Source organism: Heteronotia binoei, chromosome 13, assembly GCF_032191835.1.
Source record: "Heteronotia binoei isolate CCM8104 ecotype False Entrance Well chromosome 13, APGP_CSIRO_Hbin_v1, whole genome shotgun sequence".
In the NCBI taxonomy this organism is placed as follows: Eukaryota; Metazoa; Chordata; class Lepidosauria; order Squamata; family Gekkonidae; genus Heteronotia; species Heteronotia binoei.
Window position 1 is genome coordinate 26,038,455 of NC_083235.1, and position 19,717 is coordinate 26,058,171.

General features: G+C 45.3%; 1 protein-coding gene across 4 annotated transcripts in view; it reads left to right on the top strand.

Annotated features, from left to right (window-relative positions):
• The first annotated feature begins 3,069 nt into the window (after positions 1 to 3,069).
• The window catches only part of MARS1 (methionyl-tRNA synthetase 1), a 43,405-nt gene continuing 26,757 nt past the window's right edge, over positions 3,070 to 19,717 (top strand). For 2 of the 4 annotated variants that reach the window (XM_060253317.1, XM_060253318.1), the window contains exons 1-8: positions 3,271 to 3,381; positions 6,085 to 6,175; positions 8,964 to 9,063; positions 11,174 to 11,308; positions 13,171 to 13,246; positions 15,705 to 15,877; positions 17,973 to 18,082; positions 19,557 to 19,673. In XM_060253317.1, coding sequence (XP_060109300.1) covers positions 3,279 to 3,381; positions 6,085 to 6,175; positions 8,964 to 9,063; positions 11,174 to 11,308; positions 13,171 to 13,246; positions 15,705 to 15,877; positions 17,973 to 18,082; positions 19,557 to 19,673 — 905 coding nt within the window. In that variant the 5' untranslated portion in view covers positions 3,271 to 3,278. Of the gene's footprint in view, positions 3,382 to 6,084; positions 6,176 to 8,963; positions 9,064 to 11,173; positions 11,309 to 13,170; positions 13,247 to 15,704; positions 15,878 to 17,972; positions 18,083 to 19,556; positions 19,674 to 19,717 lie in introns of all 4 variants that reach the window. The other 2 variants (XM_060253316.1, XM_060253315.1) reach the window with 2 other exon arrangements.

The window sequence follows — 19,717 nt, forward strand, 5'->3', positions numbered from 1 at the left end:
CTTCAGGTGTTTGATGTTACAAATCACAGATCAGTGCTCTAGCAGGAGGACAAGAACTATTTAGGAAGACGCTGCTTGCCTCCGAGCATGTATAGAGTGAAATTCTAATATTGTGCAGAACCTCCATTCAAATTTCTCTTTGATCGAATGGAATTGATTTGGAACAGATTCCAAATTCCTCAAAAGAGGAAATGAAACAGGTTGTTGGACTTCTGGAAGAAACTGGGTGAAGAGGAATTAAGAAAATTTCTCTTTGGTAGTGCCTTAATTAAACTAAGCCATGGGTCCCCAATCATTTGGACCTGTGGGTGCCTTTGGAATTCTGACAGAAGGTGGTGGGCACAACAACAAAACATCTGCCAGGGGAGGCAGAGCCAATCAGAAAATGGCTGCCATAGGAGCCAAGCCAAAGAAGAAATCTAAATACAAAGGAGAAGGGCAATTAAAAAAAAATACACTGGGAAAAAGGAGAGAGCAAAACTAACATTGTGGTGGCAGCTGCTGCCAAAATATTATTTTAATATACACAGTCAATCTGATCTCAGTGGCCAATCAGAAACCGACCTGCTAGAAAGAGCCCCACCTGGCCTCACCCTCTTTCTCAAAACTTTGGCAAGTACCAGAAAAAGTGTTGGTGGGTGCCATGGTGCCTGCAGGTATCACACTGGGAACCCTGGATCAAGACCTAGAAGGGCACTTTGAACATAGTTAGGATTGTGCTGTGTATCCTTTGTTGGACCTCTGGAAGAAGGTGTGTTATAAATCAATACTGGGGCCTGCAAGAAATTATTCTGCAGGTCAGAATGGCTACGTAACAATCTGTTAGGTAGGACACAACATCTCTTCTCCAGTGCTATTTGCTAAAAAAAAAAAATCAGCCCCTCACAGTTGCTTTGAAGCAAATTTTAAAAATGTTGGGGAGATCTAGCCAATGTTTTTTAAAAATGGAATGAGGTTACTTTCAAGGGAGAAACTCTGTGCAGGTTCAGAACAAGGTACCTACACTGATCTATTTGAAAGACTACTCCCTGCCTAACTGAAAAAGCACACGCTCAGAGACACTGTGCAATTGTTTATTAAAATATAATTTTATAATAATGATAGCTAACAAAGCACCTAAAGTATAATCTAATAAACACAATGGAGAATGACTGAAAAAAAAAGAAAGCGAAAAAGCCAAGGGCACTGTAGTCTCCATTACAAAGGATACGTGATTTTCACGTTACAAGCCATTTAGAGAGCAATGTTAGATCTACTGAGATTTTTCCCATTTTACTCAATCTGGTTTACTCCCAGGAATGTGTCTTTAGGACTGCAGAACCGGGTTTGATTCTCTACTCCTCCACATGCAGCTGCCGTCACAGTTTTCAGAGCGGTCCCATCAAGAACAGTTCTCTCAGAGCTCTCTCAGCTCCACCTACCTCACAGGGTGTCTGTTGTGGGAAGGGGAAGGGAAGGAGATTGTAAACTGCTCTGAGACTCTGAGTGAAGGGCAGGGTATAAATCCAATGTCGCCATCTTCTAAATTGATTGGGTTTAGAACCGTGTAAATCTGCCTAGGTTACCTGATATTCACACTTAACTGGAAAGACCTTTGTGGCAGCTACAGTAGCTAGTTCTGGCCTGGGAAATTCCTGGAGATTTGAGGTGGGGTGAAGTCTGGGGAGGGTGGGGTTTGGGGAGGGGAGGGACCAGAGGACTTCATTGGGATATAATGCCAGAGTCCACCTACAAAGTAGCCATTTTCTCTGGGAACTGAGCTCTCTAGGCCCAGTTGAAATTCTGGGAGATCTCCAGCCACCAATTGGAGACTGGCAACTTTAAGTCTATGGTTTGTGTTTTAATCTAATTTACAAGTTGACTGCTTTGAAAGCTGGAGAAAAAGAAGAATTGCAGATTTATACCCCGCCCCTCTCCCTGAATCAGAGACTCAGAGCAGCTTACAATCTCCTATGTCTTCACCCCCCATAACAGACACCCTGTGAGGTGGGTGGGGCTGAGAGGGCTCTCATAGCAGCTGCTCTTTCAAGGACAGCTCTGCGAGAGCCATGGCTAATCGAAGGCCATTCCAGCAGGTGCAAGTGGAGGAGCGGGGATTGGGGAATCAAACCCGGTTCTCCCAAATAAGAGTCCACACACTTAACCACTACACCAAACTGGTTCTGGTTCATGGGGGGAGGATGTATAGCTCTTTCTGCTCATAAATAGCCAGTAACCCCAATATGGGTTTTGGGAACTTCCCTTGCAAATTTCCCCTCAGTTTAATACAGGAAACCAACTTTTTTTTTTGCCGTCTTCTGGGTGTGGAGCAGGTGTCACCTGGGTGTGTTTGGGGACTGGGGAAAGGTATTTGCGAATTTCCTGCATTATGCAGGGGGTTGGACTAGAGGACCCTGGAGGTCCTGTCCAACTCTATGATCCTCTTCTGAACATTTCCTATCTCTACACTCCCCTTTTCCCTCTGGATATTGCCATCTGTGGGCTTTGGAGGTGGAGCCAGGAGACTTTGGGGGTGGAGCCAAGAACAAGCATAACTGAACTCCAAAGGGAGTTCTGGCCATCACCTTTAACGGGTCCACACACCTTTTAAATGCCTTCCCTCCATTGGAAATAATGAAGGATAGGGGCACCTTCTTTGGCGCACATAGAATTGGACTCCCTGGTCCAATCTTTTTGAAACTTTGCGGGTGTTTTGAGGAGAGGCACTGGATGGCATGCTGAAAATTTGGTGCCTCTACCTCAAAAATAGCTCCCACGGATCAATTCTCCATTATACCCTATGGAAGTTGGTCTCCATAGGGAATAATGGAGCGCCCAGCAGACATTCCCCCCCCCCCTTCTGATGACCCCTGAAGCGGGGGAAAGGCCTCCAAACCGAGGGATCCCCTGCCCCCACCTGGGGATTGGCACTCCTACAACCAACCCCGAGGGCCCTCAGGGCGTCGCCGTTTTATCCCTTGCCATCTCTATGGTGAAATGTTTTCTGGAAAACGACCGGAAGATCTCTTCAGGACGAGCGATGACGTCTCGGCATCACCCTCAACAACATCCGGTTTGCGAGCGATGCGTGCTGGGCTTTGTAGTCTGTGAAAGGGTGCCTGCCGCGATCCAGGCCCGGGAGTGGGTGTGTGAGGACGGAGGGCGGGATTGGATGACTGGCAGGGCGAAGGCAAAGGCGTGGAGCCGGTTCCGACGGCCAGTATTAGCAAAGGGGGCGCGGTTTGGTTGCATCAGCTGAAGCGTGGCTGCGAGGAAGACAAGGAAGAAGCCGCAGCAGCATGAGGCTGTTTGTCAGCGAAGGCAGCCCGGGTGGGCTGAAGGTGCTGGCTGCAGCCAAGGCTACCGACGCTCCCGTGGAGTTGCAGTGGGTTCCGCATGAAGGTGAGGATGGGCCACTTGTCCCCCATTGCCGATTCCGCCGGCGTTGTGCTTTCCCTGGTAGGGCTTCTGGGTCTTGATCATGGTATGGTAGAAGTTCAACAGGTAAAGCTGTATCTGGAGATGGGAGAAAGTGTCTCTGGCTGAGTTCCTGCGTGTTCAGTTCCTGGTTGAGCTGGTAAAAAGAGAAATCTGCGAATACTTCTTAATAGGGAAAATTGCAAAGAACTTGGCAACAAAATACCTATACCTCTTTCCAAGCAATATGGTTTCTAGTTGTTGAATATTTAAGTGAACAAGGTATAATTCCAAAATATGCCTTTTATAAGGAATTATTTTTTTAAACATATGCAATTGTCTGTATGCAATACTCGTATATGTGTGTGTTTATACATACACATATATATGTATATATTTTGTTTATTTGCATTACTAACTGTGCAGTATGAATATGTGCATCTCATAATTGTTGGATATGTAACCCCAGTTTTGAATTTAAATAAAGAGCATACTTGTGCTGTTAAAAAAAAAAAGACTATGCAACCCCCCCTCAAAAAAAAAAAGAGGTCTGGTGGCACCTTAAAGCTGAACAGAGTTGATTTCACTGCAAGTTTTTGTGAACCAGAAGTTTTCTTAATAAATTGGGCAAAGGGCTTCTAAACTGCAGTTAAATCATGGGGTCTCCTGCTAGTCGTGGGCTACTTCTGCATATTGTTGGATCTGGTGTTGGCACTATATAGTGAATCATTTCTAGGTGGATTGGAATAATTTCCTACTGGGTTGACTTGTCCACATGGGGCAGTCCAGTAATGAATGATTGATGTAGCTCAGAGACACTGGAATAGTCAGTTGTTTGTGGATGCAGCTATGGCCAGTTCCGTAAATGGCTGTGGTGGGGAGGGTCAGAGAGCTTCATTGAGGAGAAGTCTGTCAGTGACTTCTGGCCGTGGTGCCTAAAGGGAACTTTCACATTCAGAAGCAGTGAACCTCTGAAGACTAGTGCCAGGAGAAAGCCACAGCCTCTATGCTCCTGTTCTTTGGCCATCTAGAGCAGGGTGGCCAAACTGTGGCTTGGGAGCCAGGTGTGGCTCTTTCACACACATTGTGTGGCTCTCAAAACCCTCATCAGCCAACTTGGAGAAGGCATTTGTCTCTTTAAATCACTTATCCAAGCCAAGCCAGCAGCTTGGAGAGTTCATTTAAAGTTGCTTTCTTTCTATATCTTGCTTCCTTCCTTCTTGCAAACATCTGATGTTCATGTCTTGTGGCTCTCAAACACCTGATGTTTATTGTAGGTGGCTCTTATGTTAAGCAAGTTTGGCCACCTCTGTAACTGACCACTGTGTGAGGCAGGATGCTGGACTGGATAGACCCCTAGTTGTGCTAAAAGAGCAGAAACCCTACCAGAAAAATTGGGAAGGAGTAATCTGGATTAGTTATTCATTCAGAACATTTTTAACCTACCTGTCTCCAGAACATGACTCCGTGATAATAAAAATAATGTATAATTAAAGATTCATAAGAATTAATTAATGAATGAATCACCACTGTCAAAAGCCCTCCTGAAAAACTCTGCTGTCATACATAGTTTATGATGATGATATTGGATTTATATCCCGCCTTCCACTCCAAATCTCAGAGTCTCAGAGCGGTTTACAATCTCCTTTATCTTCCTCCCCCACGACAGACACCCTGTGAGGTGCGTGGAGCTGAGAGGACTCTTACAGGAGCTATGTGGAAATTTTCCTCACAGTTTCAAGAAGGCAATTCCATAGAAATGAGAAAAGCTGCTGAAAAAGCTGCAGTGGCTAACAACCCTCTTAGCAGGAAATAACCAATAGGTGTTACAGGAGTTTATCCTTTTTTAAAAAGCTGCTACCATCTGACTCTGCTCACCCAGTTAGGGTGGATTTTTAAAATTAACTTTCTTTTCCCATGCTTGTTTGAAGTGCTGGAGGCTTTCAACCCAAGTTGGAGATGACAATGGTAGAACCAAGGTGCAGTGGTTATTCTGGATTGACTGAACACATGGTTAGAAAAGTGTGATCTTGTGTATGATGAAGTTGTTGTGGGACAGGTTAAACTCCCTTTTGCAGCCAGAACTTCCTTGTCATCCTGCTGGGATTGCCAGCCTTTGAGTGTCAGAGCTTCTATGCCTTGGATCAAGGCACAGGAAGCAGAAATTGAACCGTTTTCTTCAGCATTTAGAAATGGGGAAAATATGACCAGCTGAATTCTTGTTTGTCGCACAGTTGCTGAAAACATGGAAGCCCTACCAGATAAACTGCTGCAACTGTGGGTGGACAAGGCAGGGCATCTTTTATATTTCTGTAGCTTATTTTAACAGCCAGAAAACTTGTTTAAAAGGTTATGGAGGGTATCAAAGGCTGAATCAGAATCTCTAATGTTATTCAGGAGCTGAGTACAGCCGCCCAAATAAGATTTGGTGGTATCCAGGGATCCTGAATACTGATGGGAAAAGGGGGTTAAAAGGAGTGCACTTGCCTTCTTCCCCACCATTTCTGGGCTTTTCCTGCATCTTCCCTCACTTCCCTGGGATCAGAGTAGGAGGGGTCCCCCAACAGCCAGTCACAGCCATGCAGTGCATTTTTGCAAGTAGCCATTTGAGTTGGATTCCCAGGATGTAAACTGTTTACCTTAACTTGTGTCTTTGTGTTTTGTTTTCTCCCCCCTCCTCTTTGACAGCTCATGTTGTTCCATTCCTCTCCCAACCACGAGTGCCAGCCCTGCTGTTGAAGGAGGGATCTTTCCTGTTTTCTCCAAATGCAATTTGCCAGTGAGTATGGAGTGTTGGATGCTCCGTTTGTGTTCCCAGGGCAAGCTGCTGCTGAGGTTACTCCTTCTGCTTTCTGTCATTTAGCATCATAACACCATGGTGATAAACTTCAGTACGAGTAGCAATCCAATGCTGAGAGATCCAGGATACATGGAGCAGAAATGTGCACACTACTGGGGGATCCAGAGCTTAGGATATAGTACCTGTACAACTGTCCCCCAAGAGTGGTGGTTTTCTTTTCCCCCTCCAATGTGAGCTTTAGACAGACATACGTTTATATTAGGTCTCTTGGAAAATCTATCTATCTATCATCTATTCATCTATCTTCTATCATCCATCTATCATCTTTCTGTCATCTTTCTATCATCTGTCTTCAATTATCTATCTATATCTCCTCCCACCCCTCTCCCCCACCCCTCCACCCACCCATCTTCTATCATCCATCCACCCATTCATTCTCTATCATCCATCCACCCACCCATCCTCTATCATCTATCTATCACTTTTTAGTAGAAAAAGCCTTACAGGAACTCATTTGCATATTAGGCCACACATCATAAGAACATAAGAGAAGCCATGTTGGATCAGTCCAACACTCTGTATCACACAGTGGCCAATTTTTTTTTGTATATATACATATATATACACACTGTGGCTAATAGCCACTGATGGACCCCTGCTTCATATTTTTATCTAACCCCCTCTTGAAGCTGGCTATGCTTGTAGCCGCCACTACCTCCTGTGGCAGTGAATTCCACATGTTAATCACCCTTTGGGTGAAGAAGTACCTCCTTTTATCCGTTCTAACCCAACTGCTCAGCAATTTCATTGAATGCCCGCGAGTTCTTGTATTGTGAGAAAGGGAGAAAAGTACTTCTTTCTCTACCTTCTCCATCCCATGCATAATCTTGTAAACCTCTATCATGTCACCCCGCAGTCGATGTTTCTCCAAGCTAAAGAGCCCCAAGCATTTTAACTTTTCTTCATAGGGAAAGTGTTCCAAACCTTAATCATTCTAGTTGCCCTTTTCTGCACTTTTTCCAATGCTATAATATCCTTTTTGAGGTGCGGTGACCAGAATTGTACACAGTATGCCAAATGAGACCGCACCATTGATTTATACAGGGGCATTATGATACTGGCTGATTTGTTTTCAATTCGCTTCCTAATAATTCCCAGCATGGCGGACTTTTTTATTGCAATTGCACACTGTCTTGACATTTTCAGTGAGTTATCTACCACGACCCCAAGATCTCTCTCTTGATCAGTTTCTGCCAGTTTACACCCCATCAACTTGTATTTGTAGCTGGGATCCTTGGCCTCAATGTGCATTACTTTGCATTTGGCCACATTGAACCTCATCTGCCACGTTGACGCCCACTCACCCAGCCTCAACAGATCCCTTTGTAGTTCCTTACAATCCTCTCTGGTTCTTACCACCCTGAACAATTTAGTGTCATCTGCAAACTTGGCCACTTCACTGCCTACTCTCAACACCAAATCATTAATGAACAAGTTAAAGAGCATGGGACCCAGTATTGAGCCCTGTGGCACTCCACTGCTTACCGTCCTCCACTGCGAAGACTGCTCAGTTATACTCACTCTCTGCTTCCTATTAATTAGCCAGTTTTTGATCCAGAAGAGGACCTATCCTTTTACTCCATGACTCTCAAGCTTACTAAGGAGCCTTTGATGAGGAACTTTATCAAAAGCTTTCTGGAAGTCAAGGTAAACAATATCTATCGGGTCTCCTTTGTCCACATGTTCGTTCACCCCCTCAAAGAAATGTAACAGGTTAGTGAGGCAAGAACTTCCCTTACAGAACCCATGTTGAGACTTCCTCAATAACTCGTGATCATCGATGTGCCTACTCATTTTGTCCTTGATAATGGTTTCTACCAACTTTCCTGGTATTGAAGTCAGACTGACTGGCCTGTAGTTACCCGGATCTCCTCTGGAACCCTTTTTAAAGATGGGGGTGACATTTGCTACCTTTCAGTCCTCAGGAACAGAGGCAGATTTCAATAAAAGATTACAGATTTTTGCCAGAAGATTCACAAGTTCAACTTTGAGTTCTTTCAGAACTCTTGGATGTATGCCATCCGGACCTGGTGACTTATTAGTTTTTAATTCATCTATCAGTTGTAGGACCTCCTCTCTTGTCACCTCAATCTGACTCAGGTGTTTCAACACCCCTTCCAATATAAGTGGTTCTGGAGCAGGCAAACACTTCTCATCTTCCACAGTGAAGACGGAGGCAAAAAATGCATTCAGCTTCTCAGCCATTTCCCCATCCTCCTTCAGTAATCCTTTGACCCCTTGGTCATCCAAGGGCCCCACTGCCTCCCTGGCTGGTTTCCTGCTTCCTGATGCCACCACTATTTTGCGCAGGGCTTTTTGTAGAAAAGGCCTAGGAGGAACTCATTTGCATATTAGTCCACACCCCCTGGCACCAAGCTAGCGGGAACTGCGTTCCTGCTCAAAAAAAGTCATCCCCCTCTAGATATATATATTGGCAGCACAATAATTTTTTTTATTTGAAGTACATCAGTAAATGGTATTATAATAATAAAACGAATAAAACAAACAAATAGCTGCCGCTTGAGTCACATAAATACAAGCCTAACAATGATCTAATATGCCAGATGCAATTATGAAATATCTTGCTACTTCTCCATGTAAGCATATATATCTTCTGAAATAAGGGTGCCAGCCCTGAGATGAATCCAGAAGTGTATATGTATATGCTCTGTGATGCTCAGCGACTTCCTCTGCTTCTGTCTTCAAGGTACTTCTTCTTTTTGTCCGGAAAAGAGGCAAGCGATTTTACCCAGCTGCAAAGCAATTTTACCAATCAGTTGTTTGAGTGGGAAGCAACAGAGCTGCAGGTGGGTAAGCGGGCGTTAGGGGGCAGTAGTGTGCATCCATATGTTCTTGGGGGGGCATATGTGGGTACGTCATGGTGGTGGAAAGTGCTGTCAAGTCACAGCCGACTTATGGGGTTTTCAAGGCAAGAGATTCAAAGGCATTTTCACCACTTAACAGCTGTGTGGCACATTCACAGATTCCCTTGGAAGAGGCTGTGCCTCCACTTAAAGGTAAAGGCAGACTTTTGTTTTGAGATGGTTATGCCATTGCCTTCCCCAGTCATCTACACTTTCCCCACCAGCAAACTGGGTACTCATTTTGCCGACCTCGGAAGGATGGAAGGCTGAGTCAAACTTGAACCTGAACCCAGCTTCTGCTGGGATTGAACTCAGGTTGTGAGCAGAGCTTCGACTCCATTTATCACACTGTTAAAAATGTCCTTCACTGTAAGGGATGGAGTATGTGAAAGAAGGGCCTGTATATTCTAAGGTACCAGGGGAGATATGTGCCCTGAAATTCCCTGTCACTGTGAGAGGGACCTTTTGGGATCAAAGGACAAAGAGGAGGGTTTTTTCCTATCCCTCATATACAGCTTTCCTTAGTGCAGCACTTTCCCTATGGCAGTGGGAAGCCTTTCCCTGGCACGTTCGCGTGAGGATGTTGTTGGGCTGGTGGTTAACTCTGCTCCCTCCCCCTAGCCATGTCTAGCATCTGGAACAAGATGCACGTTCTCTTAGAGTGTCCCAAAGCCCATCAACCTTGTCCTGAAGCCAGCCTCTCTTGACACACTGCATCTCTTCATCTGCGTAGTCCTGCCCTGGGTTCAATTTCTTCATTACAAAAATCTAACAAAGAGAAGGGGCTGGTTGGTCTTTGTGCATCTTACTGGGAGAGTACAGTTTGTCTCGATGCACAGCGCACCTTGAAAGGGGAAAAATAGGATGCACTTGTGGATGCCACTGGGGTTGGGGACTGTGGATCCACTCTCTGACTTTTTTGGGTGGTATTTTTGTATATATATATTGTGTGTGTGCATCTGGAAGTCCTGGTGACTGACTGACCCCTACTGGGGGCCTGGATAATATTTGGAGAGGTGGCTGAATAAAGCCTGCCCCTGCTCTCCCAACTACTGGTATTTCAAGGAGGTCTCCCATCCAAGTACTTGCCAGAGACGACCCAGCTTAGCTTCTGAGATCTGACGAGATCCGGCTTGCCTGGTCTATCCCGGGCAACCCACCCACCCCTGACTTTGATGAACCCAGCGTTTTGCAAATTAAGCTTCTGTCTGTGCAGCCTCATCTACGTGGCTCCACCTTGCATATTATAGGCTGCATTAGAGCAATGGTCTTCAGCTTGTGAATGAGGAGGACCAGGCCTCAGATTCAATGGGAGCTCACAGGAGCGCAGTTCCTGAACCTTTCTGAGAGTTCCACCCCCTCCTGAGAGTCCCACCCCCTTGTCCATTGAATAGTAGGTGCAGCTGCATAACAATCCCTGGATGAGCTCCACCACCTATTTTTCTACAAAATGACCCCTGAGGAGGACCTTTGAGTTGCAGAGTCCAGCCTGCTGAGTTGTGAGCCAGCCCTGGGGCTGTTGCTTTTGCAGGAAGCTCCTAGTAGTACACATGCATGGAGAGCAAGGGTGCCATGCCTCCTGCTTTTCTTTGCATGCATGCTGAGACAAGAGTGGAATGAAGTTCCTGAATAGTGGGCAGCATGACCTTGTGATCTTGTTTCACCATTACAGTGCAGCTTCTGGTGCGTGGTTTGTGCTTCCTGTCCTTGGTTCTCTTGATCTGCTTACGGTCCTGGCCTTGACGCTGTTGAGGTCGTAACTCTGGCTCCTTTTCTTCCTGTCACGTGACCGTGATGTCACAAGATGCAGCTTTGGGGTGATGGAAAGATTGAAGAACACTGCCATAGAGTCTGGTCATGTTGGGAACTAGCTGTTTTTACATGTCGATCTCCTGTTCAGTTCCTACATACTATTCTTCGCAACTTAAATTTGGATACCAATTTCTGTTCTTAATTGATCACAACCTGGATTTGAACAAAGCCAGTGAGCAACCAGGGAAGCAGAGAGAGAGAGAGAGAAATAAGATCTCTGTTCTTTGGTTCTCCCTCTTAGCCTGCTGTGTCTGCTGCCTTGTATCATCACGTGGTGCAAGGGAAGAAAGGAGAAGAGGTTTTGGGGATTGTCCGGCAGCCACTGAACTACATTGATCAGACGCTAACTAAAAAGAACACTCCTTACCTTAATGGGGTAAGTCAAGTCCTCTTTGTGGTGGGGCGGGCAATATTACCCAGAGCTTGGTGGTGTTATGAGGTACGTCTAATAACTTTGACTTAGTCATCTTTGGCAAAATCGACTTCAGCTGTCTTATCAGTCCCAGGTTGGACCTTCTACAGCAGCGTTTCCCATTTGCAGGGTTGTGACCTGGTACCGAGCCATGGAAGCCTCAATACTGGGTCACAAGAAAAGCCAGAGCTAGCCCCGCCCCCAGCAAAGCATGAGCTCTGCTCTGCTTCCTTCCTTTTCCATCTCTCTGTTGTGCAGAGAAAAGCTAGGCTTGAAGCCTCAGCTCTGTTTTCCTTCCATCCCCCAATGTCTCTGTGTTGTGCAGATAAAAGCTAGGCTTGAAGACTGACACAGGCTGCAAAGCCTGAGCTCCGTTTTCCTTCCTTCCATCCCTCAACGTCTCTGTGTTGGCCCTTGACTGGAAGTGACACCACAGGAAATGACATAATTCCTGTCTCCCGGCTCCACCCCCAAAGTCTCCTGGTTCCACCCCCAAATGTTAGTGGGCCATGAAGGAGAAATGTAAAAATAACTGGGCCACAGGGGGAAAATGTTTGGGAAACCCTGTTCTACAGTATATAGTTCTGCGTGGCTCTAATCCAGGCAGAGTAAGGGGGAAGAACACAGCCAGATGGCCTGTATGTATTGAAATTGCTGTCCTGGGAAAGTTGGCCTGGCCAGGATCACACATAAGAATGTAAGAAGAGCCCTGCTGCATCAGACAAGTTGTCTGTGTAGCCCAGCATTCTGTCTCACACAGTGGCCAGATAGTCATTATAGAGGGCCAACAAGAGGTATAGAGGCCAAGGCCCTCCACTGATGTTGCCTCCTGGCCTGGTTAAAACTGGTATATGGCTTTGTTAACACCTGGATTTGAGCAGACTTCGGAGGATGGTGGAAGACAGGAGGGCCTGGCGTGACTTTGTCCATGGGGTCGCAGAGTGTCGGACTCGACTGTGCGACTGAACAACAACAAGATGCAATTATGTGGGGCTGTTGGAAGTTGATTAGAGAACCTGATCTGGTTCAAAATGCAGCTTAACAGGATATTACCGCAGTGACCGCATAACACCAGCATGACTCTACTATAGGCACGTCCTTTTTCAGAAAGTTGTTTAGCCTGAGCCCACAGAAGGAACTCTTTTTGGTGGCTGCCCCTACATTGTGTGACTCTCTCCCTCCCTCAGAAAGTGCATTTATCTTTGTAGCCTTATGGACTGGAAACTTTCTCACTGGAAAAAAAATGCAAATAAAAGGTTCTTCAGATGCTGAATTTTGTGCATTCATCTGCGGATTCCTGGAAAATATAGTTTCAGAACAGGATGTTTTATGGCAGAAGGCTGCATTTGTTCTTTCTGCCTCTATAGTTATATTCTTTTCAAGTAACTTCCCGCACGCAGGCTATCTATTAAAAACACAGAGTCAGATTCTATCTGAATTCCGTGTATAGAAGCACGATTCTTCATCTTCGTGCTGTGGTCTGGAATGCTCTCTATGCCTCTCTTGGTGGACAGGGGACCCACCCCAAAGCAGCATGAAGGGAGATTTGAAGGCGTTGGGGAGGGGGTGCTGTCACCCCTTGCCCTTTCCCATCATATCCATGCCATATTGTTACATTAAATCAACAGCAAGATGCCATTGAACTAAAATAGTTCTTGCTACCAGTTTTCTCATGGGTGTTTTAAGACTGGTTTTCATTTGATACTACTATCACTGAGAAGAAACCTGTTCCTTTTGGAAGTGCACTGCAGCTGTGCAATACCTATTCAGGCTGTCTCTTCTGCGCCTAGAGGTGGAAACCAATTGCCTTTGATCTTTTAATCCAGGATGCCGAGTCAGCAGTCGACATTGTCTTCTGGGGAGCCCTCTTCCCTCTGTTACAGGATGGAACCGTATTGCCAGGTGAGAGCTGCTCTCCCAGTCATATTGTATTGTGTGCCATCGAGTTGCAACTGACTCCTGGTAACCCCAGGGCCTTGGAGGGTTTTGAAGCAAGAGGTGAGCAGAGGTGGTTTGCCATTGTCTTTCTCTGCACAGCAACCCGAGTTCTCTTTGGTGATCTTGCATCCAAGTACTGACAATGGCCAACCCTGTTCAGCTTCTGAGATCTGGTGAGACTGGGCTAGCCGAGGCCATCCCAAGTCACACCAGTGTGATTTGTCAGTGTGTGGGAGCCCATGGAAAAAGATAAAACAGCAACTTTTATCTGCCAATTGATATCTGGCTTAGATCAGAACTTACAGCGAGCCATGCTGGATCAGACCAAAGGCCTGTCCAGTCCAGCATTCTGTTCACAGCACGGCCAACCAGCTGCCTCTAGGATCCCGCAAGCAGATGACTGGAACAGCATCCTCCCGCCATACTCCCCAGCAACAGAGTTAGAAGTTATTGTTGTGGTGTTTATGTGTGAATTACCCACGAACTGCCGTGTTTTTTGTGGCAGTTCATTCAGTTCACAGGTCTCTTTAAATGTGTTTCCTTCAATCCTTGGAGCCAAGAGGGAAGGGGAGGCATTTTAAAACCAGTTTGGTAAATGGGAAAGTTTGCAGGGCTGTCTTAATGCATGGGCCTGACGGGCTCTTGCCTGTGGGCCCCATGAGCATAGGGGCCCCATACTAATCTGTGTATGATGCAGTACTAATAATCAGGTATTGATAGTTTGCGAATATATGAATGGATAAGCTTTTTATTTGTTTTTCAAGCCTCACGTATTGTTCAAATGTTTATCATGTTGATTAGTTGTTGCTGCGCAGCATGTTTTTAATGTTTCAACACCGATTTTGTTGGAAGTGCCAATAACATAAATATATATTTAATTTTATCAATCATGTACATTTTATTCCTGTGAGTAGCTGTCGTAGGGGCCCACTACATTGCTTTGCCCGGGGCCCATAATGCTGTTAAGATGGCCCTGAAAATTTGTGAACAGTGGTTCGTGAGACCCCATGGACCAGTATGAGCCTCCATTTTCCTTGTTTGTGCCCATCCTTACTTCTCTCTTATGCTCAGTATCGGAGGAGTAGGGGGTGACTAAAAATTTACTGTTGCAGTTCAGTATAATCCTTTGAAGGAATCCTTTAGCATCTAGCTTCCTTCTAAAGATTCTTTGGGTGTGATCACATGAGAGATTTGGCCCAATCTAGCCACACCTCACCGCCAGATTAAACAGGCATGATCACATGCGCAGATGTGGTTCCTGAGCCGCATTTGTCCTTACCCCATCCTCAGATGGCTCCTAGCCGCATTAAATAGCTACCAGGATCTTCCTGGTAGCTTCCCCCTGAGTTGCATCTAGGTCGGATTTTCACTGGCTGTCTGATGGCCCCAGTGTGGCTTATAGACAGAAGAACAGTGTGATCATGCCAAGCTGTTTTCGGTGTGTCCTGTTTCCTCCCCCCCTCCCAACTCCATTCTGAGGAGTGCTCATGCCCTTCTCTGCTTGAGCACAGCACTGAGGAACTTAAAACAAACAAACAAACCCTTTCTGCAGCGGGTCCATGGTTGAGGCATGCTAGCAGTGTGAATGGCTAACCATGGACCCCTGCCTTGAACATGCCGCTTCAACAGCAGCTGTCTGATTGCCTGAAAACAAATGTAAGCGGCTTTTCTGGAGGCAGGATAATGCCATGCCAATTTCTGAGTATGATTGCTCCCTTTGTGTATCTGCCATGGAATCTCTGCCTTTTTAGAGGATTCTGATGCAAGTTTTACGGTTTATCAGTGACTCATGTTTGTCACTGCTTAAGCCTATTCAGCCTTGGTGCTGCCGTACTTGAACAACAGGGTGACCTAATTCTTCCTTGAGCATAGGAGAAGGTCATAAGTGGTGGAGAAGCTTGGTGTCATTAGTCATGTTCTCACTGATAAGTTTCCAAGGATCCCCAGGGAGTCCCTGGAACACAGCTTGGAAACCTCCCAGGATGCTTTGGTATGACACTTTCCTTGCTGAGAGTAGTCTTCTGCTACGCAACTAGTTCTGGTGCAGTGGCAGGGACACTAGCTTGCCTTGATTAGAAAGACTTATTGGTTCTTTACCATGAACTGAATTGGAGGCTATTAACCAAAGCAGTGGGGCCATGGCTTGGTGGTTGAACTTATGTCTTGCATGCAGAAGGTCTCAGGTTCAGTCCCTAGCATGTCCAGTTAAAGTGATCAGGTGATGTGAAAGACCCCTACCTGAGACCCTCAATATCTGCTGCCAGTTGGAGTTGGAAATACTAAAAGACCAAAGTGCTAAGGCAGCTTCGTGTGTGTAATCTGCAGAGGGTTTTGTTTGTTTCTATGGATGAGCCCTCAAGCATCTGTATCAAGGTGATTTTTTTTCTTGGGGAACACATTGTGATCTCTTTAAATGTTGAAGATGATCTGAAAGTCCTGAGGAACTGGTTTCAGAACATGAGCCTGAAGGAGCACTGCAAGAAGACTGTCGAAACTGTGTGGACTCGCAAAGGAGTACAGCAGCTGAAGGCCTACCTGCAGAAGCAGCCTGGGCCTACCCTGGCCTTTGAGAAGCTTGCTACGAATGAACCGAAGGTATTGTTCCCCTTTCTCTGTGAGGCCATGGTCTGATTTACATAAGCAACAAGAAGAGGTTGTAAAGTGGATGTCAGTTTATATCACCTCAGGAATGTGCTGCACAATTGAATGCCCCCCCCCCCCACCTTTTAAAGTGCACACGCATATACACACATAAAATCTGAGGCACAGACATATTTACCTCATAAAAAGCTTTTAACTTAAGAGTTTTATTTTTTATTATGACTGTGTAATATTCTGTTCTTAGCCTGAGGATTGTTTTATGAATAGCATTTTAGGCTGATGAATATTGTTTTATGCTCTAGCTTGTATGATTTTGCTGTATTGTTTTAGTTGTGAGCTGCCTCAAGCAGGTCTCTGCAGAGAAGGTAGATACAGTTTTAAATAGGATTATAAAAAAAAACCAAAGTGGCAGGGGGAGAAAATATAAGTGGCTAAGCTGTACTTCAGTTGCTGATTCAAATCTCAGCCAAAAACTTTCTTGGGATTTTTTTAGCTAACCACTCTCCCTCAGTCTAAGTTTTCCATTTTGCTATGGGAGGCGGGTGGTTTTAAAACCGACCTACCTTACTAGACTGTTATTACTAAGTGAAGCATTTGAATACTGAAAGCACTATACAAATGCTATTCATCGTTGTTAAAATCTGCGCTGGAAATCATTTTTTCTTCACTAAGATGTAAATCTCAATTTTTTCTGCAGCTAGGGAGTCGCTAGAGTACTCAGAAACTCTAGCTTGACATTTAAACATTTTTTAATTTTAAACATTTTTGCCCCACTTTTATCTCCTCAGATTCAAGGGGGCTAGCGTAGCCTCAGTTCAGCGGGTGTGGGGGAAAGTAGTTACTTTCCTTTACTAGAATGAGTGGTCTAATTGACAGTAAAGGTGAACAGGAGATTTCACATAAAAATAATACAGAGATCATGTGCACACAGGTCTAGTTTATACAGCCACCAGTCAAGGTGGGAAATACTGTGCTTGGATTATACCACACTGGAAAACAGATGTGGGAAATGACATCTCTCTCTTCATATCCACAAAAGCCCACTCCCTGCATATATAAAATTTGGTATCAGGAAAAATGATAAACCTGAGCCTAACCTTTTCCTTAATCTGCTAGGAAAGGGGAAAGAGGCCCTGCCCTACTACCTCAAGGGGCATAATGAGGCCTCAGTGTGCCCAGGAGCTACAGAATGCTGAGGGGCAATTGAGCATCAGTTGAAGAAATTTTTGTTTTACCTTGCCATTTCTCAGAAGAGCTCAGGGTGGTATATGTTGTTCTCCCCCCCCCCCCTCCCCCGGCTCTACTTTATCCTCACTACAACTCTATAATAATAAAATTGTTGCTGACAAACAAAAAAAGGGCAGAGTATGCTCTTGTTTCTCTTCAGGTTGCATAAATCTTTTTTTCTAAGCAAAAAAAGGGCCAGCATTAACCCAACAACTGTCTCCTATAAAGGCTGGCTTGCTAATTGTATTCTTAAGGTTTATACAGGCTCATAATGAAGCAGTAATGCCTCCTCAGAAGAAAGACAGTGTGGTGTGGTGGTTACGGTGTTGGGCTACAGCCTGGGAGGACCCATGTTCAAACCCCCACTTTGCCATGAAGTGTGCTGGGCGCCCTTGGGCCGAGTACTCTCTCTTGGCTTTTGCTGCTCCCCCTCAAGTAGGTTAGGCTAAGACAGGGGAAGGAATGCTCTGACCTTTAAACTTGCAGTATTCTGGATGAAGAGGCTTCATTTTTTTTTTGTAAACCTTTCATCTGTGTTTGCAGTCTTACCCTGGCAACTGTGAGGTAGAGTATCTGCTTTACTTCATCATTGCTAGCAGTAGATGGTGGTGCATCTGTGCTTGAGCACTTGTAGATACCTCTGTGAAACTCTCCCTTGGGTGCAGATGGCCTCTCCAACACTGAGCATGTTCAGCTTTGTAAAACTACACCGCAATGTAAAGAGATATCTGTCTTGCTGGACCATGCTACATTTTGGACTTCACACATGGCTTGTGTGGGTGTCCAGTGCCTAACATCTGGAAAGAGCTCTGTCTGCAGTAGGTTTAAAACATCTGGCTGGTTTTTTTAACCATCTTTCTAGGAGGAGGAATCTCTTCAGCGCCTCTCTGAGGAGGAGATTGCCGCGGTCGCTGAAGTCTGGAGCAGAGGGGCAGCCACCCTTCCCAAGCCTTGGAAGCCACAGCAGCCTGTGTACGTACCCTGCAGATGTTTTAGTGGAAACAAGCAAGAGCTGAGCTACATTTTGCATGTGGCTTTCTTCCTTCCCCCCCTTTTTATGATCTTTAGTTCCAAACAGTGCAATGCCATTCCTGACTCCATAGTTTTCACTCTGGGTTCTTCCACATTCTCATTTTTGTGTTTCCCTATTGCTTCAGGGTTTTTCCCCCCTTCCCTGCACATGTTTTGCTCTTCCAGTGGTCAATTCAATGTAACATCAGTGTATGTCCAGCATAAAAACCTGCAGTTTAAATCTGCAAGGATATATGCCAAATAGATAGCAGTGTAATATTGAATTGACCTCTAGAGGGAGCAAAACGTGTGGAAAAGGTTTTTAAAAATCCCTGAAGCTGTAGGGACACTCAAGCAAGGAAAATGAGGATGCAATCGGTCTTCTAATTACTGCAGCTCCTTTTCTTCCTGAGGAAGCAACATCTGCATGGTTTTAGCATAGAATCATAGAGTTGGAAGGGAACTCAAGGACCATCTAGTCCAACCCCCTGCACGATGCAGGAAATTCACAAATACCTCCCCCTAAATTCACAGGATCCACGAAGATGTACTGTCTGCTAAAAAAGAGTCTATATTCCATACCAAATAAAATTGTACTCTAAAAATGACATTTGGAAATCTCAGACTTTAAAAAAAATATATAGACATGCTCTGAGAATGCAATGCCCTCAGACCCCTCATCATACCTCCTTATGTGCTCAATTGTTCATACAGCTTCTCAGACCCAAGAAATGTGAGGATTTGGATGGGTTGGGCAAAATCTGTAGCATCAGATGTCATGCAGAAACTCGCATCTTTTACCTGGATGTTTCTTTTAAGATAGATTGAGGTGGGTAGCTGTGTTGGTCCGAAGCAGCAGAACAAAGTTTGGGTCCGGTGGCACCTTTACCTTGAATAAAACTTTGTTGGTCTTAAAGGGGACACTGGACATAAACTTTGTTCTGTAGATGTTTCTGTGAAAATGCTGAAGTTTTTGTGCAGAAACCTGACAATCAAAAAGAAACGTCTTTAGAATATTAGAACTTGTGTAATTGTCAGAGCCAGTTTGGTGTAGTGGTTAAGTGCGTGAACTCTTATCTGGGAAAACTGGGTTTGATTCCCCACTCCTCCACTTTCACCTACTGGAATGGCCTTGGGTTAGCCATAGCTATTGCAGGAGTTGTCCTTGAAAAGGCAGCTGCTGTGAGAGCGCTCTCAGCCCCACCCACCTCACAGGGTGTCTGTTGTGGGGGGAGAAGATATGGGAGATTGTAAATTGCTCTGAGTCTCTGATTCAAAGAGAAGGGCGGGGTATAAATCTGCAATTCTTCTTCTACGCATACTCCACTGAGCCATAGTTGGAGTCCCCTTTTATCCCCAGCCTGTTCTTTCTTATGCCAAAGCACTACTTGCTCTCTGTACAGATCCGGGTTTGTTCACATCTCTTCTCTCCCAGGGTGCCCATGGAAGGCATGAGGAATGTGCTGATCACTAGCGCGCTGCCCTATGTCAACAATGTGCCCCACCTTGGGAACATCATTGGTTGCGTCCTCAGTGCGGACACCTTTGCTAGGTAAGGTGCTAATGTCTCTCTTACCTGTTAGCAGCGTGATAAAT